Here is a 21,661-nt window from a genome sequence, read left to right as displayed (position 1 = left end):
ACAGCACTGCAGCTGTGCGCCATTGTTGTCACACACTTCACACCATAGGTCACGGAGGGTGCAGGGCGCTGCTGGGGGCGCCCTGGGCAGCAATGTATAATACCTTTTATGGCTAAAAAATACATCACATATAGCCCTTGAGGCTATATGGATGTATTAAACCCATGCCAGATATCTCAAACTCCGGGAGAAAAGCCCGCCGGAATAGGGGGCGGGGCTTATTCTCCTCAGCACACAGCGCCATTTTCCTGCTCAGCTCCGCTGTGAGGAAGGCTCCCAGGACTCTCCCCTGCACTGCACTACAGAAACAGGGTAAAACAGAGAGGGGGGGCACTTTTTTGGCGATATTTTATATATTTAAGCTGCTATAAGGATACAACACTTATATAAGGTTGTTCCCATATATATATTATAGCGCTTGGGTGTGTGCTGGCAAACTCTCCCTCTGTCTCCCCAAAGGGCTAGTGGGGTCCTGTCTTCGATAAGAGCATTCCCTGTGTGTCTGCTGTGTGTCGGTACGTGTGTGTCGACATGTATGAGGACGATGTTGGTGTGGAGGCAGAGCAATTGCCGATAATGGTGATGTCACCCCCCAGGGAGTCGACACCGGAATGGATGGCTTTGTTTATGGAATTACGTGATAATGTCAGCACATTACAAAAATCAGTTGACGACATGAGACGGCCGGAAAACCAGTTGGTACCTGCCCAGGCGTCTCAGACACCGTCAGGGGCTGTAAAACGCCCTTTACCTCAGTCGGTCGACACAGACCCAGACACGGACACTGAATCTAGTGTCGACGGTGAAGAAACAAACGTATTTTCAAGTAGGGCCACACGTTATATGATCACGGCAATGAAGGAGGCTTTGCATATCTCTGATACTGCAAGTACCACAAAAAGGGGTATTATGTGGGGGGTGAAAAAACTACCTGTAGTTTTTCCTGAATCAGAGGAATTGAATGATGTATGTGATGAAGCGTGGGTTAACCCAGATAGAAAAGTGCTAATTTCAAAAAAGTTATTGGCATTATACCCTTTCCCGCCAGAGGTTAGGGCGCGCTGGGAAACACCCCCTTGGGTGGATAAGGCGCTCACACGCTTATCAAAACAAGTGGCGTTACCGTCTCCTGATACGGCCGCCCTCAAGGATCCAGCTGATAGGAGGCTGGAAACTACCCTAAAAAGTATATACACACATACTGGTGTTATACTGCGACCAGCCTTCGCCTCAGCCTGGATGTGCAGTGCTGGGGTGGTCTGGTCGGATTCCCTGACTGAAAATATTGATACCCTGGATAGGGACAGTATTTTATTGACTATAGAGCAATTAAAGGATGCTTTTCTTTATATGCGAGATGCTCAGAGGGATATTTGCACTCTGGCATCGAGAGTAAATGCGATGTCCATATCTGCCAGAAGAAGTTTATGGACGCGACAGTGGTCAGGTGATGCGGATTCTAAACGACATATGGAAGTATTGCCGTATAAAGGGGAGGAATTATTTGGCGTCGGTCTATCGGATCTGGTGGCCACGGCAACTGCCGGAAAATCCACCTTTTTACCTCAGACCCCCTCCCAACAGAAAAAGACACCGTCTTTTCAGCCGCAGTCCTTTCGGTCCTATAAGAACAAGCGGGCAAAAGGACAGTCATATCTGCCCCGGGGCAGAGGAAGGGGTAAGAGAGGACAGCAAGCTGCCCCTGCCCAGGAACAGAAGCCCTCCCAGGGTTCTGCAAAGCCCTCAGCATGACGCTGGGGCTTTACAAGCGGACTCAGGAGCGGTGGGGGGTCGACTCAAGAATTTCAGCGCACAGTGGGCTTGCTCACAGGTGGACCCCTGGATCCTGCAGGTAGTATCTCAGGGTTACAGGTTGGAATTCGAGAAGTCTCCCCCTCGCCGGTTCCTAAAGTCTGCTTTGCCAACGTCTCCCTCAGACAGGGCGACGGTATTGGAAGCCATTCACAAGCTGTTTTCTCAGCAGGTGATAGTCAAGGTACCCCTCCTACAACAAGGAAAAGGGTATTACTCCACGCTATTTGTGGTACCGAAGCCGGACGGCTCGGTAAGACCTATTCTAAATCTGAAATCTTTGAACCTGTACATACAGAAATTCAAATTCAAGATGGAGTCACTCAGAGCAGTGATAGCGAATCTGGAAGAAGGGGACTTTATGGTGTCCCTGGACATAAAGGATGCTTACCTGCATGTCCCAATTTGCCCTTCACATCAAGGGTACCTCAGGTTCGTGGTGCAAAACTGTCATTATCAGTTTCAGACGCTGCCGTTTGGATTGTCCACGGCACCTCGGGTCTTTACCAAGGTAATGGCCGAAATGATGATTCTTCTTCGAAGAAGAGGCGTATTAATTATCCCTTACTTGGACGATCTCCTGATAAGGGCAAGGTCCAGAGAACAGCTGGAGGACGGAGTAGCACTAACCCAATTAGTGCTGCAACAACACGGGTGGATTCTGAATTTTCCAAAATCTCAGTTGACACCGACAACACGTCTGCTGTTCCTGGGAATGATTCTGGACACGGTTCAGAAAAAGGTGTTTCTTCCGGAGGAGAAAGCCAAGGAGTTATCCAAACTTGTCAGGAACCTCCTAAAACCAGGAAAAGTGTCTGTGCATCAATGCACAAGAGTCCTGGGAAAGATGGTGGCTTCTTACGAAGCGATTCCATTCGGCAGATTCCACGCACGAACTTTTCAGTGGGATCTGTTGGACAAATGGTCCGGATCGCATCTGCAGATGCACCAGCGGATAACCTTATCACCACGGACAAGGGTGTCTCTTCTGTGGTGGTTGCAGAGTGCTCATCTGTTAGAGGGCCGCAGATTCGGCATACAGGACTGGGTCCTGGTGACCACGGATGCCAGTCTGAGAGGCTGGGGAGCGGTCACACAGGGAAGAAACTTCCAGGGAGTATGGTCAAGCCTGGAGATGTCTTTTCACATAAATATACTGGAGCTAAGAGCGATTTACAATGCTCTAAGTCTGGCAAAACCCCTGCTTCAGGGTCAGCCGGTGTTGATCCAGTCGGACAACATCACGGCAGTCGCCCACGTAAACAGACAGGGCGGCACAAGAAGCAGGACAGCAATGGCAGAAGCTGCAAGGATTCTTCGCTGGGCGGAAGATCATGTGATAGCACTGTCAGCAGTGTTCATTCCGGGAGTGGACAACTGGGAAGCAGACTTCCTCAGCAGACACGATCTACACCCGGGAGAGTGGGGACTTCATCCAGAAGTCTTCCACATGATTGTGAACCGTTGGGAAAAACCAAAGGTGGATATGATGGCGTCCCGCCTCAACAAAAAACTGGACAGGTATTGCGCCAGGTCAAGAGACCCTCAGGCAATAGCTGTGGACGCTCTGGTAACACCGTGGGTGTTCCAGTCAGTGTATGTGTTCCCTCCTCTGCCTCTCATACCAAAAGTACTGAGAATTATACGGCAAAGGGGAGTAAGAACGATACTCGTGGCTCCGGATTGGCCAAGAAGAACTTGGTACCCGGAACTTCAAGAGATGCTCACGGAGGATACGTGGCCTCTACCTCTAAGACGGGACCTGCTTCAGCAGGGACCGTGTCTATTCCAAGACTTACCGCAGCTGCGTTTGACGGCGTGGCGGTTGAACGCCGAATTCTAAGGGAAAAAGGCATTCCGGAAGAGGTCATTCCTACACTGGTAAAAGCCAGGAAGGAGGTGACTGCACAACATTATCACCGCATTTGGAGAAAATATGTTGCGTGGTGTGAGGCCAGGAAGGCCCCCACGGAGGAATTTCAATTGGGTCGATTTCTACATTTCCTGCAAACAGGATTGTCTATGGGCCTCAAATTGGGGTCCATTAAGGTTCAAATTTCGGCCCTGTCGATTTTCTTCCAGAAAGAATTGGCTTCAGTTCCTGAAGTCCAGACTTTTGTAAAAGGAGTACTACATATACAGCCCCCGGTTGTGCCCCCAGTGGCTCCGTGGGACCTTAATGTAGTTTTGGATTTTCTCAAATCCCATTGGTTTGAGCCACTCAAATCGGCGGATTTGAAATATCTTACATGGAAAGTAACCATGCTACTGGCCCTGGCTTCAGCCAGGAGAGTGTCAGAATTGGCGGCTTTATCCTATAAAAGCCCATATCTGATTTTCCATTCGGACAGGGCAGAACTGCGGACGCGTCCTCATTTTCTGCCTAAGGTGGTGTCAGCGTTTCACCTGAACCAGCCTATTGTGGTGCCTGCGGCTACTAACGATTTGGAGGATTCCAAGTTGTTGGACGTGGTCCGGGCATTGAAAATATATATTTCAAGAACGGCTGGAGTCAGAAAGTCTGACTCGCTGTTTATATTGTATGCACCCAACAAGCTGGGTGCTCCTGCTTCTAAGCAGACGATTGCTCGTTGGATTTGTAGCACAATTCAACTTGCACATTCTGTGGCAGGCTTGCCACAACCAAAATCTGTCAAGGCCCATTCCACAAGGAAAGTGGGCTCATCCTGGGTGGCTGCCCGGGGGGTCTCGGCATTACAACTCTGCCGAGCAGCTACGTGGTCGGGGGAGAACACGTTTGTAAAATTCTACAAATTTGATACCCTGGCTAAAGAGGACCTGGAGTTCTCTCATTCGGTGCTGCAGAGTCATCCGCACTCTCCCGCCCGTTTGGGAGCTTTGGTATAATCCCCATGGTCCTGACGGAGTCCCCAGCATCCACTTAGGACGTCAGAGAAAATAAGATTTTACTTACCGATAAATCTATTTCTCGTAGTCCGTAGTGGATGCTGGGCGCCCATCCCAAATGCGGATTGTCTGCAATACTTGTACATAGTTATTGTTACAAAAAAATCGGGTTGTTATTGTTGTGAGCCGTCTGTTCAGAGGCTCCTACGTTTGTCATACTGTTAACTGGGTTCTGATCACAAGTTGTACGGTGTGATTGGTGTGGCTGGTATGAGTCTTACCCGGGATTCATTATCCTTCCTTATTGTGTACGCTCGTCCGGGCACAGTATCCTAACTGAGGCTTGGAGGAGGGTCATAGGGGGAGGAGCCAGTGCACACCACCTGATCCTAAAGCTTTATTTTTGTGCCCTGTCTCCTGCGGAGCCGCTATACCCCCATGGTCCTGACTGAGTCCCCAGCATCCACTACGGACTACGAGAAATAGATTTATCGGTAAGTAAAATCTTATTTTTTGTTTTACAGGTGGCACTCTCTATTTGTCTGGTATTGACATGATACAAGGCACTCCAGTTATTGATATAAAGCCTTATATTGCGGAATATGATTCCCCACAACCTGTGCATTCCTGTGGGGAGGAGCAGCAAGAAAGGAAGAGGCAGTACCAAAAATGTGAAGATGCTATTTCCAATATGTCGGGGTCTGTTTCATCTGAACAGCACCAAGAAAAATCCCAGCAAAATTATATTACGCGCTTCCCTAGCACAGATGACACTTCTGCAGATAAACACGAGATATCGGATAGTCAAAAGGGAATATTAAATGACAAAAACCAGACTCTGACTTTGGAGACTGTTGCTGGACCATCTGTTGTTGTTGAGGGTCCATGCTCTTCCAGGCAGCCTAAAGATGGTTTAAATGCACCGAGACAGTCAGAGTTAATGTGTGAAGAGGCGACAAGCAAAAAGGAAATCAAAAACAGACTAAGCAGTCAGAGTTGTGCCCCAAACTGGGTGAAAGACTCGCCTGTGCCGAGCTTAAAAGTCAGGTTTACGCCTCACTCAGAAATGGAGTTGAGACAATTTAAATCTCCGCGTGACTCAGGTAAGAGGTGTGTGTGTGTGTGTGTGTGTGTGTGTGTGTGTGTGTGTGTGTGTGTGTGTGTGTGTGTTAATGTACTTCATAGTACCCGTTATCTCCCTAGTGGCTGTCCATTTACAATGATTATAGAACATGTGGAAATATAAGTTAACTCTTATGATGAAATAGGTTTCATTAGTTGTATGTAGATAGTGATATGTATGGAAATAACATACTAATGTTGCAAATATTCTGGTGTCTAAAGCTCCGCGATACTACTTATTCACCGATCGGCAGCATCGATGATTGGCAATTTGTCAGGGAATTGGGGGAAATTATTCATTTTAAAAATCCCAGATTTGCTGACCGTTTTCGGTCGGTACCGGGGAATTGAGATTTTTAAACATGGTTAATATTTAAATTGCGGCAGTATGTCGCTAATGTATGGGGGCCATAATAAGCATGTGCAGGAAAACATAGGAAAATGCAAATGTGAATAAATGTGTAAGGTGTTGATGCCAATGGTATATTTTGGCTGGCCAAACTTTCTAGGTTTTTACTTTCCCCTTTGTTCTTTAAACACCAGTTATCAACAATGAAGAAAATTTTTAATGAATGAACGTAACGAGATACACATTTTTTAGGGTTAGTAATATACTATTAAACCGTAAATGGTCAAAGTTCTCTCAGACTGTCTTTTCTTTTAAGCAAGGGATGAAAAGTACTATTTGTTCTGAGACAACCTGGGTACACACCAGAATTCTGGTGTGATCCAGCGATGTGATGTAACAATACTACACAATCCGCTGTATGACATGCTGCATGTAACATTTCCGTGTAGTCTGTAGGAGCACCCCATTGGACTTGCAGAACATTCAATGGGACGATTCAATGAACAATGGCAATGAACGATGGATTGGGCATACACACTATATGGTTATCATGCAGATTTGGCTGAAAATACCATTATTGCACAATATATCGTATAGTGTGTGCCCTGCTTTAAATGAAGAGGGGATGGAGATGTTAATACTCATTGAGAGGCATTTGAGGCCCCCTGAATGACTAATTAGGCACTTAGAAGTTTTTAATTACTTTTAATTGGGGAATAATGACATGTAATTTTTGGGGTGAAAAAGTGCAAAATTATGAAAATTTGGGTACAAGGTATGGGGCATGCATATTGGGGTGCTTTGAGAGTGGGACAAGTGTTTATAGACTTGTAGATGGGAGTAATCGGTCTGTTACCACTTTTGTAAAAAAAAAAAAATACCCTAAAATGACCCAAATATACTCATACCCATTTTTTGTACCACAAATTTAAATTTACACTTATTTTGCTATGGAAAAAAATAGCTTTCTGTCATTATTTTTTTCCCTTTCCTCTGACGTCCTAGTGGATGCTGGGTACTCCGTAAGGACCATGGGGTATAGACGGGCTCCGCAGGAGACTGGGCACTCTTAAAAGAAAGATTAGGTACTATATCTGGTGTGCACTGGCTCCTCCCTCTATGCCCCTCCTCCAGACCTCAGTTAGTATCTGTGCCCGGCCAGAGCTGGATGCACCCTAGGGGCTCTCCTGAGCTTCCTAGAAAATAAAGTATTTGTTAGGTTTTTTATTTTCAGTGAGATCTGCTGGCAACAGACTCACTGCTACGAGGGACTGAGGGGAGAGAAGCAAACCTACCTGCTTGCAGCTAGCTTGGGCTTCTAAGGCTACTGGACACCATTAGCTCCAGAGGGATCGAACACAGGGCCCGACCTCGATCGTCCGTTCCCGGAGCCGCGCCGCCGTCCCCCTTGCAGAGCTAGAAGAACGAAGAGAAGTTGAAAATCGGCGGCTGAAGACTCCGGTCTTCATTAAGGTAGCGCACAGCACTGCAGCTGTGCGCCATTGCTCCCTTAGCACACCACACACTCCGGTCACTGATGGGTGCAGGGCGCTGGGGGGGGGTGGGGGGGCGCCCTGGGCAGCAATTATTATACCTTACTTGGCGAAAAAAGCACATAATACAGTCTGATAAACTGTATATGTGCATTAACCCCCGCCATTATACAATTAAAAACGCGGGAGAAGCCCGCCGCTGAGGGGGCGGGGCTATCTTCCTCAGCACACTAGCGCCATTTTCTCTGACGTCCTAAGTGGATGCTGGGACTCCGTAAGGACCATGGGGAATAGCGGCTCCGCAGGAGACTGGGCACAACTAAAGAAAGCTTTAGGACTACCTAGTGTGCACTGGCTCCTCCCACTATGACCCTCCTCCAGACGTCAGTTAGAATTTTGTGCCCGGCTGAGCTGGATGCACACTAGGGGCTCTCCTGAGCTCCTAGAAAGAAAGTATATTTTAGGTTTTTTATTTTACAGTGAGATCTGCTGGCAACAGACTCACTGCAGCGAGGGACTAAGGGGAGAAGAAGCGAGCCTACCTAACTGGTCGTAGCTTGGGCTTCTTAGGCTACTGGACACCATTAGCTCCAGAGGGATCGACCACAGGACCCGACCTCGATGTTCGGTCCTGGAGCCGCGCCGCCGGCCCCCTTACAGAGCCAGAAGCAAGAAGTGTTCCGGAAAATCGGCGGCAGAAGACTTCTGTCTTCAACAAGGTAGCGCACAGCACTGCAGCTGTGCGCCATTGCTCCTCATGCACACCTCACACTCCGGTCACTGATCGGTGCAGGGCGCTGGGGGGGGGGGGGGCGCCCTGAGGGCAATATAAACACCTTGGCTGGCAAATCATCACAATATATAGTCCCAGGGCTATATATGTGATAAATTACCCCTGCCAGAATCCATGAAAAAAGCGGGAGAAAAGTCCGCCGAAAAAGGGGCGGGGCTATCTCCCTCAGCACACTGGCGCCATTTTTTCTTCACAGTGCAGCTGGAAGACAGCTCCCCAGGCTCTCCCCTGTAGTTTTCAGGCTCAAAGGGTTAAAAAGAGAGGGGGGGGCACCAAATTTAGGCGCAATATGTGTATACAAGCAGCTATTGGGGGAAAAATCACTCATTTATAGTGTTAATCCCTGCATTATATAGCGCTCTGGTGTGTGCTGGCATACTCTCTCTCTGTCTCCCCAAAGGACTTTGTGGGGTCCTGTCCTCAGTCAGAGCATTCCCTGTGTGTGTGCGGTGTGTCGGTACGGCTGTGTCGACATGTTGGATGAGGAAGGTTACGTGGAGGCGGAGCAGAGGCCGATAAATGGGATGTCGCCCCCTGTGGGGCCGACACCAGAGTGGATGGATAGGTGGAAGGTATTAACCGACAATGTCAACTCCTTACATAAAAGGCTGGATGACGTAACAGCTGTGGCACAGCCGGCTTCTCAGCCCGCGCCTGCCCAGGCGTCTCAAAGGCCATCAGGGGCTCAAAAAACGCCCGTTACCTCAGATGGCAGACACAGATGTCGACACGGAGTCTGACTCCAGTGTCGACGAGGTTGAGACATATACACAATCCACTAGGAACATCCGTTGCATGATCTCGGCAATGAAAAATGTGTTACACATTTCTGACATTAACCCAAGTACCACATAAAAGGGGTTTTATGTTTGGGGGGAAAAAGCAGCCAGTGTTTTGTTCCCCCATCAGATGAGTGAATGAAGTGTGTAAAGAAGCATGGGTTCCCCCGATAAGAAACTGGTAATTTCTAAAAAGTTACTGCTGGCGTACCCTTTCCCGCCAGAGGATAGGTCACGTTGGGAGATATCCCCTAGGGTGGATAAGGCGCTCACACGTTTGTCAAAAAAGGTGGCACTGCCGTCTTAGGATACGGCCACTTTGAAGGAGCCTGCTGATAAAAAGCAGGAGGCTATCCTGAAGTCTGTATATACACACTCAGGTACTATACTGAGACCTGCAATTGCCTCAGCATGAATAGTGCTGCTGCAGCGTGGTCTGATACCCTGTCAGATAATAACTAGACAGGGATAATATTTTGCTAACATAGAGCATTTTAAAGACGTCGTCTTATATATGAGGGATGCACAGAGGGATATTTGCCGGCTGGCATCCAGAATTAATGCAATGTCCATTCTGCCAGGAGGGTATTAGAGACCCGGCAGTGGACAGGTAATGCTGACTTTAAAAGGCACATGGAGATTCTGCCTTTATAAGGGTGAGGAATTGTTTGGGGATGGTCTCTGGGACCTCGTATCCACAGCAACAGCTGGGAAGAAAAAAATTTACCTCAGGTTTTTTCACAGCCTAAGAAAGCACCGTAATTTTAGGTACAGTCCTTTCGGCTTCAGAAAAGCAAGCGGGTCAAAGGCGCTTCCTTTCTGCACAGAGACAAGGGAAGAAGGAAAAAGCTGCACCAGACAGCCAGTTCCCAGGATCAAAAATCTTCCCCCGCTTCCTCTGAGTCCACCGCATGACGCTGGGGCTCCACAGGTGGAGACAGGTGCGGTGGGGGCGCGTCTCGGGAACTTCAGGGACCAGTGGGCTTGCCCACAGGTGCATCCCTAGGTTCTGCAAGTAGTATCACAGGGATACAAGCTGGAGTTCGAGGCGACTCCCCCTCGCCGTTACCTCACATCAGCCTTGCCTGCTGCCCTCGGAGAAAGGGAGGTAGTACTGGCGGCAATTCACAAGCTGTACTTCCAGCAGGTGAAATCAAGGTACCCCTCCTTCAACAAGGCCGGGGTTACTATTCCAAAATGTTTGTGGTACCGAAACCAGACTGTTCGGTGAGACCCATTCTAAAATTGAAATCCTTGAACACTTTTATATACGGAGGTTCAAGTTCAAAATGGAATCGCTCAGGGCGATTATTGCAAGCCTGGAGAATTTCATGGTATCACTGGACATCAAGGATGCTTACCTGCATGTCCCTATTTACCCTCCTCACCAGGATTGTCATTACCAATTCCAGACGTTGCCGTTGGTCTGTCCCCGGCACCGAGGGTATTTACCAAGGTAATGGCCGAAATAATTATCCCGTACTTGGACGATCTCCTTATAAAGGCGAGGTCCAGGGAGCAGTTGTTCGTCGGAGTAGCACTATCTCGGGAAGTGCTACAACAGCACGGCTGGATTCTGAATATTCCAAAGTCGCAGCTGGTTCCTACGACGCGTCTACTGTTCCTGGGTATGGTTCTGGACACAGAACAAGAAAAAAAGGGTTTCTCCCGGAGGAGAAGTCCAAGGAGTTGTCGTCTCTAGACAGAGACCTCCTAATACAAATACAGGTGTCGGTGCATCAATGCACGCGAGCCCTGGGAAAGATGGTAGCTTCTTACGAAGAAATTCCATTCGCCAGGTCCCATGCAAGGATTTTCCAGTGGGATCTGTTGGACAAGTGGTACGGGTCCCATCTTCAGATGCATCGGCGGATAAACCTGTCTCCAAGGGCCAGGGTGTCGCTGTTGTGGTGGCTGCAGAGTGCTCATCTTGTAGAGGGCCGCAGATTCGGGATACAGGACTGGGTCCTGGTGACCACGGATGCCAGCCTTCGAGGCTTGGGGGCAGTCACACAGGGAAGAAACTTCCAAGGACTATGGACAAGTCATGAGACTTCCCTAACAAAAATATTCTGGAACTGAGGGCCATTTACAATGCCCTAAGTCAGCCTAGGCCCATGCTTCAACACCGGCCGGTGCTGATCCAGTCAGACAACATCACGGCGGTCGCTCATGTAAACCGACAGGGCGGCACAAGAAGCAGAATGGCGATGGCAGAAGCCACAAGGATTCTCCGATGGGCGGAAAATCATGTGTTAGCACTGTCAGCAGTGTTCATTCCCGGAGTGGATAACTGGGAAGCAGACTTTCTCAGCAGACACGACCTCCACCCGGGAGAGTGGGGACTTCATCCAGAAGTCTTCCAAATGATTGTACACCATTGGGAAAGGCCACAGGTGGACATGATGGCGTCCCGCCTCAACAAAAAGCTAAAAAGATATTGCGCCAGGTCAAGGGACCCTCAGGCGATAGCTGTGGACGCTCTGGTAACACCGTGGGTGTACCAGTCGGTGTATGTGTTCTCTTCTCTGCCTCTCATACCCAGGGTAATGAGAATAATAAGAAGGAGAGGAGTAAGAACTATACTCATTGTTCCGGATTGGCCAAGAAGAGCTTGGTACCCAGAACTCCATGAAATGATCTCAGAGGACCCATGGCCTCTGCCGCTCAGACAGGACCTGCTGCAGCAGGGGGCCTGTCTGTTCCAAGACGTACCGCGGCTGCGTTTGACGGCATGGCGGTTGACCGCCGGATCCTGAAGGAAAAAGGCATTCCGGAGGAAGTTATTCCTACGCTAATTAAAGCTAGGAAAGAAGTGAACGCAAACCATTATCACCGCATATGGCGGAAATATGTTGCGTGCTGTGAGGCCAGGAAGGCCCCAACGGAGGAATTTCAGCTTGGTCGATTTCTGCACTTCCTACAGTCAGGGGTGACTATGGGCCTAAAATTGGGTTCCATTAAGGTCCAGATTTCGGCTCTATCGATTTTCTTCCAAAATAGAACTGACTTCACTGCCTGAAGTTCAGACTTTTGTTAAGGGAGTGCTGCATAGTCAGCCCCCGTTTGTGCCTCCAGTGGCACCGTGGGATCTCAACGTGGTGTTGGATATCCTGAAGTCGCATTGGGTTGAGCCACTTAAATCCGTGGAGCTAAAATACCTCACGTGGAAAGTGGTCATGCTGTTGGCCTTGGCGTCGGCCAGGCGTGTATCAGAATTAGCGGCTTTGTCATGCAAAAGCCCTTATCTAATTTTTTTATATGGATAGGGCGGAATTGAGGACTCGTTCCCAATTCCTTCCTAAGGTGGTATCAGTTTTTCATGTGAACCAACCTATTGTGGTGCCTGCGGCTACTTGGGACTTGGAGGATTCCAAGTTACTGGACGTAGTCAGGGCCCTGAAAAATATCCAGGACGGCTGGAGTCAGGAAAACTGACTCGCTATTTATCCTGTATGCACCCAACAAGCTGGGTGCTCCTGCTTCTAAGCAGACTATTGCTCGCTGGATCTGTAGCACGATTCAACTTGCACATTCTGCGGCTGGACTGCCGCACCCTAAATCTGTAAAAGCCCATTCCACGAGGAAAGTGGGCTCTTCTTGGGCGGCTGCCCGAGGGGTCTCGGCTTTACAAATTTGCCGAGCTGCTACTTGGTCGGGTTCAAACACTTTTGCAAGAGTCTACAAGTTTGATACCCTGGCTGAGGAGGACCTAGAGTTTGCTCATTCGGTGCTGCAGAGTCATCCGCACTCTCCCGCCCGTTTGGGAGCTTTGGTATAATCCCCATGGTCCTTACGGAGTCCCAGCATCCACTTAGGACGTCAGAGAAAATAAGATTTTACTCACCGGTAAATCTATTTCTCGTAGTCCGTAGTGGATGCTGGGCGCCCATCCCAAGTGCGGATTGTCTGCAATACTTGTATATAGTTATTGCCTAACTAAAGGGTTATTGTTGAGCCATCTGTTGAGAGGCTCAGTTATATTTCATACTGTTAACTGGGTATAGTGTCACGAGTTATACGGTGTGATTGGTGTGGCTGGTATGAGTCTTACCCGGGATTCAAAATCCTTCCTTATTGTGTCAGCTCTTCCGGGCACAGTATCCTAACTGAGGTCTGGAGGAGGGTCATAGTGGGAGGAGCCAGTGCACACCAGGTAGTCCTAAAGCTTTCTTTAGTTGTGCCCAGTCTCCTGCGGAGCCGCTATTCCCCATGGTCCTTACGGAGTCCCAGCATCCACTACTGACTATGAGAAATAGATTTACCGGTGAGTAAAATCTTATTTTCTCTTCACAGCTCCGCTGGAAGGACGCTCCCCAGTTTCTCCCCTGCAGTTCCAGACTTCAAGGGTAAAAAAGAGAGGGGGGGGCACATAAATTTAGGCGCAAAACTGTGTAAATAAGCTGCTATAGGGGAAAAATCACTCATTATAGTGTACATCCCTGTGATTTATAGCGCTGTAGTGTGTGCTGGCATACTCTCTCTCTCTGTCTCCCCAAAGGACTTTGTGGGGTCCTGTCCTCAGTCAGAGCATTCCCTGTGTGTGTGCGGTGTGTCGGTACGGCTGTGTCGACATGTTTGATGAGGAAGCTTATGTGGAGGCGGAGCAGGTGCCGATAAGTGTGATGTCACCCCCTGCAGGGCCGACACCAGAGTGGGTGGATATGTGGAAGGTATTAACTGACAGTGTCAACTCCTTACATAAAAGGTTAGATGACGTGACAGCAGTGGGACAGCCGGCATCTCAGCCCGTGCCTGCCCAGGCGTCTCAAAGGCCATCAGGGGCTCAAAAACGCCCGCTACCTCAGATGGCAGACACAGATGTCGACACGGAGTCTGACTCCAGTGTAGACGAGGATGAGACAAATGTACAATCCACAAGGGCCATCCGTTGCATGATTACGGCAATGAAAAATGTGTTGCACATTTCTGACATTAACCCGGTTACCACTAAAAAGGGTATTATGTTTGGGGAGAAAAAGCAACCAGTGGCTTTTTCCCCCATCTGATGAGTTGAATGAAGTGTGTGAAGAAGCGTGGGGTTCCCCCGATAAGAAACTAGTGATTTCTAAGAGGTTACTGATGGCGTACCCTTTCCCGCCAGAGGACAGGTTACGTTGGGAGACATCCCCTAGGGTGGACAAGGCGCTCACACGCTTATCAAAAAAGGTGGCACTGCCGTCTCCGGATACGGCCGCCTTAAATGAGCCTGCTGATAGAAAGCAGGAGGCTATCCTGAAGTCTGTATATACACACTCAGGTACTATACTGAGACGTGCAATTGCTTCAGCATGGATGTGTAGTGCTGCAGCAGCTTGGTCCGATACCCTGTCAGATAATATTGATACCCTCGACAGGGACACTATTTTGCTAACCATAGAGCATATTAAAGACGTCGTCTTATATATGAGGGATGCACAGAGGGATATTTGCCGGCTGGCATCTAGAATTAACGCAATGTCCATTTCTGCCAGGAGAGTATTATGGACTCGGCAGTGGACAGGTGATGCTGATTCTAAAGGCACATGGAGGTTTTGCCTTATAAGGGTGAGGAATTGTTTGGGGATGGTCTCTCGGACCTCGTATCCACAGCAACAGCTGGGAAGTCAACATTTTTACCTCAGGTTTCCTCACAGCCTAAGAAAGCACCGTATTACCAGGTACAGTCCTTTCGGCCCCAGAAAGGCAAGCGGATCAGAGGCGCTTCCTTTCTGCCCAGAGGCAAGGGGAGAGGGAAAAAGCTGCACCAGACAGCAAGTTCCCAGGAATAAAAATCCTCCCCTGCTTCCACTAAGTCCACCGCATGACACTGGGGCTCCACAGGTGGAGCCAGGTGCGGTAGGGGCGCGTCTCCGGAACTTCAGCGACCAGTGGGTTCGCTCACAGGTGGATCTCTGGGTACTGCAAGTGGTATCTCAGGGATACAAGCTGGAGTTCGAGGCCACTCCCCCTCGCCGTTACCTCAAATTGGCCTTGCCAGCTACTCCCAAAGAAAGGGAGGTAGTACTGGCGGCTATTCACAAGCTGTACCTTCAGCAGGTGATAATCAAGGTACCCCCCCTTCAACAGGGGCGGGGTTACTATTCCACAATGTTTGTGGTACCGAAACCAGACGGTTCGGTGAGACCCATCCTAAATTTAAAATCCTTGAACACTTATATAAGGAAGTTCAAGATGGAATCGCTCAGGGCGGTTATTGCAAGCCTGGAAGAGGGGGATTTTATGGTGTCGCTGGACATCAAGGATGCATACCTGCATGTCCCCATTTACCCACCTCACCAGGAGTACCTCAGGTTTGTGGTACAGGACTGTCATTACCAATTCCAGACGTTGCCGTTTGGTCTGTCCACGGCACCGAGGGTATTTACCAAGGTAATGGCCGAAATGATGATACCCTTCCGAAAGAAGGGAGTTATAATTATTCCGTACTTGGACGATTTCCTGATAAAGGCGAGGTCCAAAGAGCAGTTGCTAGTCAGCGTAGCACTATCTCAGGAAGTGCTGCATCAGCACGGCTGGATTCTGAATATCCCAAAGTCACAGCTGATTCCTGCGACGCGTCTGCTGTTCTTGGGCATGATTCTGGACACAGAACAGAAGAAGGTCTTTCTCCCGGAGGAGAAGGCCCAGGAATTATCATCTCTGGTCAGGGACCTCCTGAAACCAAAACAGGTGTAGGTGCATCACTGCACGCGAGTCCTGGGAAAGATGGTAGCTTCTTACGAAGCAATTCCCTTCGGCAGATTCCATGCAAGGATCTTCCAGTGGGATCTATTAGACAAGTGGTCCGGATCGCATCTTCAGATGCATCGGTAGATCACCCTGTCCCCGAGGGCCAGGGTGTCTCTGCTGTGGTGGCTGCAGAGTGCTCATCTTCTCGAAGGCCGCAGATTCGGCATACAGGACTGGGTCCTGGTGACCACGGATGCAAGCCTCCGAGGTTGGGGGGCAGTCACTCGTAGAAGAAACTTCCAAAGACAATGGTCGAGTCAGGAAACTTCCCTACACATAAATATTCTGGAACTAAGGGCCATTCACAATGCCCTGAGTCAAGCAGAACCCCTGCTTCAAAACCAACCGGTGCTGATTCAGTCAGACAACATCACGGCGGTCGCCCATGTAAACCGACAGGGCGGCACAAGAAGCAGGATGGCAATGGCAGAAGCCACAAGGATTCTTCGATGGGCGGAGAATCACGTGCTAGCACTGTCAGCAGTGTTCATTCCGGGAGTGGACAACTGGGAAGCAGACTTCCTCAGCAGACACGACCTCCACCCGGGAGAGTGGGGACTTCATCCAGAAGTCTTCAAGCTGATTGTAAACCGTTGGGAACGGCCACAGGTGGACATGATGGCGTCCCGCCTCAACAAAAAGCTAAAAAGATATTGCGCCAGGTCAAGGGACCCTCAGGCGATAGCTGTGGACGCGCTAGTGACACCGTGGGTGTACCAGTCGGTTTATGTGTTCCCTCCTCTTCCCCTCATACCCAAGGTACTGCGGATAGTGAGAAAGAGAGGAGTAAGAGCTATACTCATCGTTCCGGATTGGCCAAGAAGAACTTGGTACCCAGAACTACAAGAGATGATCTCAGAGGACCCATGGCCTCTGCCGCTCCGATAGGACCTGCTACGGCAGGGGCCCTGTATGTTCCAAGACTTACCGCGGCTGCGTTTGACGGCATGGCGGTTGAACGCCGGATCCTAACGGAGAAGGGCATTCCAGATGAAGTCATTCCTACGCTGATGAAGGCTAGGAAGGATGTGACAGCAAAACATTATCACCGCATATGGCGAAAATATGTTGCTTGGTGTGAGGCCAGGAAGGCCCCAACAGAGGAATTTCAGCTGGGTCGATTTCTGCACTTCCTACAGTCGGGAGTGACTATGGGCCTAAAATTGGGATCCATTAAAGTCCAGATTTCGGCCCTGTCTATTTTCTTTCAAAAAGAACTGGCTTCACTGCCTGAAGTTCAGACGTTTGTTAAGGGAGTACTGCATATTCAGCCCCCTTTTGTGCTTCCAGTGGCACCTTGGGATCTCAACGTTGTGTTGGATTTCCTAAAATCACATTGGTTTGAGCCACTTAAGACCGTGGAGCTAAAATATCTCACGTGGAAGGTGGTCATGCTGTTGGCCTTGGCTTCGGCCAGGCGTGTGTCAGAATTGGCGGCTTTGTCATATAAAAGCCCATATCTGATTTTCCATATGGACAGGGCGGAATTGAGAACTCGTCCTCAATTTCTTCCTAAGGTGGTATCAGCGTTTCATTTGAACCAACCTATTGTGGTGCCTGCGGCTACTCGTGACTTGGAGAATTCGAAGTTATTGGACGTAGTCAGGGCCCTGAAAATATGTTTCCAGGACAGCTAGAGTCAGAAAGACTGACTTGCTCTTTATCCTGCATGCACCCAACAAGCTGGGTGCTCCTGCTTCAAAGCAGACAATTGCTCGCTGGATCTGTAGCACGATTCAACTTGCACATTCCGCGGCTGGACTGCCGCATCCTAAATCAGTAAAAGCCCATTCCACGAGGAAGGTGGGCTCTTCTTGGGCGGCTGCCTGAGGGGTCTCGGCTTTACAACTTTGCTGAGCTGCTACTTGGTCGGGTTCAAACACTTTTGCAAAATTCTACAAGTTTGATACCCTGGCTGAGGAGGACCTTGAGTTTGCTCATTCGGTGCTGCAGAGTCATCCGCACTCTCCCGCCCGTTTGGGAGCTTTGGTATAATCCCCATGGTCCTTACGGAGTACCCAGCATCCACTAGGACGTCAGAGAAAATAAGAATTTACTCACCGGTAATTCTATTTCTCGTAGTCCGTAGTGGATGCTGGGAGCCCGTCCCAAGTGCGGACTCTCTGCAATACATGTATATAGTTATTGCGTAACTAAAGGGTTATTGTTATGAGCCATCTGTTAATGAGGCTCATTCTTGTTTTCATACTGTTAACTGGGTATAGTTATCACAAGTTGTACGGTGTGATTGGTGTGGCTGGTATGAGTCTTACCCTGGATTCCAAATCCTTTCCTAGTAATGGCAGCTCTTCCAGGCACAGTTTCCCTAACTGAGGTCTGGAGGAGGGGCATAGAGGGAGGAGCCAATGCACACCAGATATAGTACCTAATCTTTCTTTTAAGAGTGCCCAGTCTCCTGCGGAGCCCGTCTATACCCCATGGTCCTTACGGAGTACCCAGCATCCACTACGGACTACGAGAAATAGAATTACCGGTGAGTAAATTCTTATTTTTTCTCTAGCATCCACTAGGGGACACTGCAGGCTGATAGACGGGTTGGCTATCAGGAGCTGGCACATTACAACTTGTTGAAAGATTATGCAGACTCCTCCCCCTCTATCCCCCACAAGCCCCAGTTTTTAATTTGTGCCGAGGGAGCTGGTCAAAGATTCCTGGTGCTCCTGCACCATACAAGAAAAGAAAACACTCCAGGAGAACCCTTCGCCACCTAGATAAAGGTGGGGTCCAGGTTCTCAGCATCCTGCCTGAGTCAGGGGAGACCTGTCACAGCTTCTCTAAAAAGCTGTTGCCAGGTCCGTTCTGCACGCCGCGTGCCTGGTGTCCCTGGAGAGGTAAGAGCGTGGCAACCGCTGCCTATTCCCTCTTCACACAGTCTCCGCTGTCGGCGCTACAAGCAGCGGGACTGTGCACAGAAGAGGCGCCACGTGGGCAGAAAGGCAGATCGGCCTCATGTAAAGCCGCGGCTATCATCGTTCACCACGTGACACCGCGACACTTGTATATGGCACCGAAACGCTCTACAGAGGCGGCGCATAGAAGGGGGGGATGAAGTATTACAGCGCTGAGACGCTGTGTCATAGGCTATAATATTGCCTGTTGTGCCCTGCCACGCTTAAAATGGTGCTGAGTGGGTGCAAGGTGGCAGGGAAGGAGAGTGGAGCTTATCAGGGAACAGCTACAGCAGCTTTAACAAAGCAGTGTGCGCTGTTATTTCTCCCTATGTTTATATTACAGATCTGTACACACTGAATCCTGCAGATCTCGGACCTGTGAACTCACTGGAGATTGAAGTTCACGGGGATAGGCAGTTGGTCCGTGAGGGAATTTACAGTAGGGGAAAGAGTTTCTATAATAATATTCTGTTCTCTTCCTCTATTCCGCCTGCCCTCTACATAGCTCTATATAGCTTCATCTGTCTATCTATCTATCTTACACATATATATATATATATTACACATATATTACGTGTGTGATGGCGTGTCGGCATTCTTGTCCTTGAGCCTGGTCCACAATGTCTGTGAGGAATGCAGCACAAGAGGCTTCTCCAGAAGTTTTTTGTCTGTACTAAGGTGGTCATTCCGAGTTGATCGCAGCCAGTAACTTTTTGCTGCTGCTGCTGCGATCAACTAGTACACGCCTATGGGGGAGTGTATTTTAGCTTAGCAGGGCTGCGATCGCTTGTGCAGCCCTGCTAAGCTAAAAAAATTTCAAGCAGAAGACCATCCCTATACCTACTTACCCTGTGCGACGATCTCTGCGATGCTGGAGCCGGCTTTGACGTCAGACATCCGCCCTCCGTTCTGTTGGACACGCCTCCATTCTCATTACTACTCCCCGAAAACGTTCTCCAACGGTCCGGATCCGCCCAGGTAAGCCTTCCTCTTGTTAATCTTCTTTGCGGTCGGCTCTGCGACCGCTTCCATCATAGGATGCGATGTAACCCGGTGACCCCTGTTGCCGGGCAACGTCACACACGCGCATTGCAGCCGCCGCGCATACGCATTCCGGACCCGTTCGCACCGCAGCGTGCGAACGGGTCGGAATGACCCCCTAAATGCAACAAGATGTTGCCGCAAGCCTCCGACGGTTCAACCGTTTGTTCTGCATGCACACAGGAGGATGTAGTCCAGGCGGCTACCTCTGTGAAAGGTTCAAACCCTACTTGGGCCGTTACCTTAACACAAATGATGTCGTATCTTCGATCCGAATTGCAGCCTCTCGTAAAGATAGTAAGCCAGGGCTAGTGATTCTTCTTCTCCCCCTCCCCTTCTCTTTCTACAGAGCCAGCGTGGGCAGCAGGAAAACCTTGGCTAAACGGAGAGATTCCTCCGCCAGACAAACATCCGCAAAGGAGCGTCCAAGAACGAAGAGGTCTATTCCGGTGATCCTTCAGTCAGACGAGTCTGACAAGGAACGAAGGGTGAGAGAAGGAATGGAGGAAGAGGAACGAGAACTTGATGACATGTCTGATACGGAGGATACAATGTCCCGGGATGACGTCCAAGGAATCAAAGCCTTTATAAGAGCAGTCCGTCGGGTGTTAAACATCACGGACACTGCTCCACTAGAATCCTCAGATTCTTCCTTTTTTGGTGATCAGCGCAAGCCTTTCCGTCACCTTTACCTTCTCGGCAAAACTGGATAAACTTTTATCGGAGGCTTGGAAACACCCGGATAAGAGATTCCACATTCCAAAACGGTTCCTTTCCTCGTATCCCTTCCCACCTACTATTACGGAAAAGTGGGAACAACTTCCTCTGTGGATGCATTGCTCTCAAGGTTATCAAAGAAGACTGCCTTGCCGGTCCCGGGTGCGACAGCCTTAAAGGATCCTTTGGATCGTGAGATGGAAACGACCCTGAAGTCTATTTATACGGCTGCTGGTGCTTTACTGCGACCAACATTAGTAGGATCTTGGGTGAACAAGGCAGCAGAACATTGGGCTGCCCAACTGATTACTGGATTGGACGCTGGTGTTCCGACTGAGTTAAGCGTTCTGGCGGAACATATAAGAGAATCTGCCGCCTTTTTGGGAGACTCTTCTAAGGATATTGGACAATTGGGGGCACGGATCTCAGCTTCCGTGGTAGCGGCCTGTCGGGCCCTGTGGCTGCGTTCTTGGCAAGCCGACGCGGAATCCAAACGAACGGCAGAAGCCCTAACATATTCAGGAAAAGTTCTCTTAGGAGAAGATCTGGATAAACTAATCTCTCAGGCTACAGGTGGAAAGTCCACTTTCCTACCGGCTATAACACCACCTAAACGCACGTATTCTGGCCCTTTCTTTCGTTCCATTTGGGCCTCAACTTCCTTTCGGCCTAGATCCAGAACCTTGGCAGGTCAACTGAAAGGTGGACGAAGCCGAAGTCGACAACAGGCTAACACTCGTCGTCAAGAGCCCATACCTGCTGAGAAGTCTGTGGCATGATGGGCTCTCTTCCCACCTGGGTTCTCCCATGGTGGGTGCACATCTCTGCACATTCCAGGAGGTGTGGATACACACGTCCACGGATGCGTGGGTGCGTGCACTTGTGTCTAGAGGTTACAAAATCGATTTCGAAGTTTCACCTCCACCACGCTTCTTTACCACCGGATTTCCGGCTTCGGAAGAGAAACAGAGGGCTCTTCAGGGAGGGAGTCAGACCCTTTTGGACGCAGCAGTATTAAAGCCGGTCCCAGGCCTGCAGCGGTT

At 49.5% G+C, this 21,661-nt stretch overlaps 1 protein-coding gene across 1 annotated transcript in view; it reads left to right on the top strand.

Annotated features, from left to right (window-relative positions):
* Nucleotides 1-21,661, top strand: part of TRMO (tRNA methyltransferase O) — a 104,152-nt gene that overhangs the window by 70,092 nt on the left and 12,399 nt on the right. The window contains exon 4 of the mRNA XM_063914666.1: nt 5,205-5,783. Coding sequence (XP_063770736.1) covers nt 5,205-5,783 — 579 coding nt within the window. The remainder of the gene's footprint in view (nt 1-5,204; nt 5,784-21,661) is intronic.

Source organism: Pseudophryne corroboree, chromosome 1 (assembly GCF_028390025.1).
Source record: "Pseudophryne corroboree isolate aPseCor3 chromosome 1, aPseCor3.hap2, whole genome shotgun sequence".
NCBI classification, from domain to species: Eukaryota; Metazoa; Chordata; class Amphibia; order Anura; family Myobatrachidae; genus Pseudophryne; species Pseudophryne corroboree.
The sequence above is the reverse complement of the archived record's forward strand: the minus strand, read 5'-3'. Positions and strand labels throughout refer to the sequence as shown.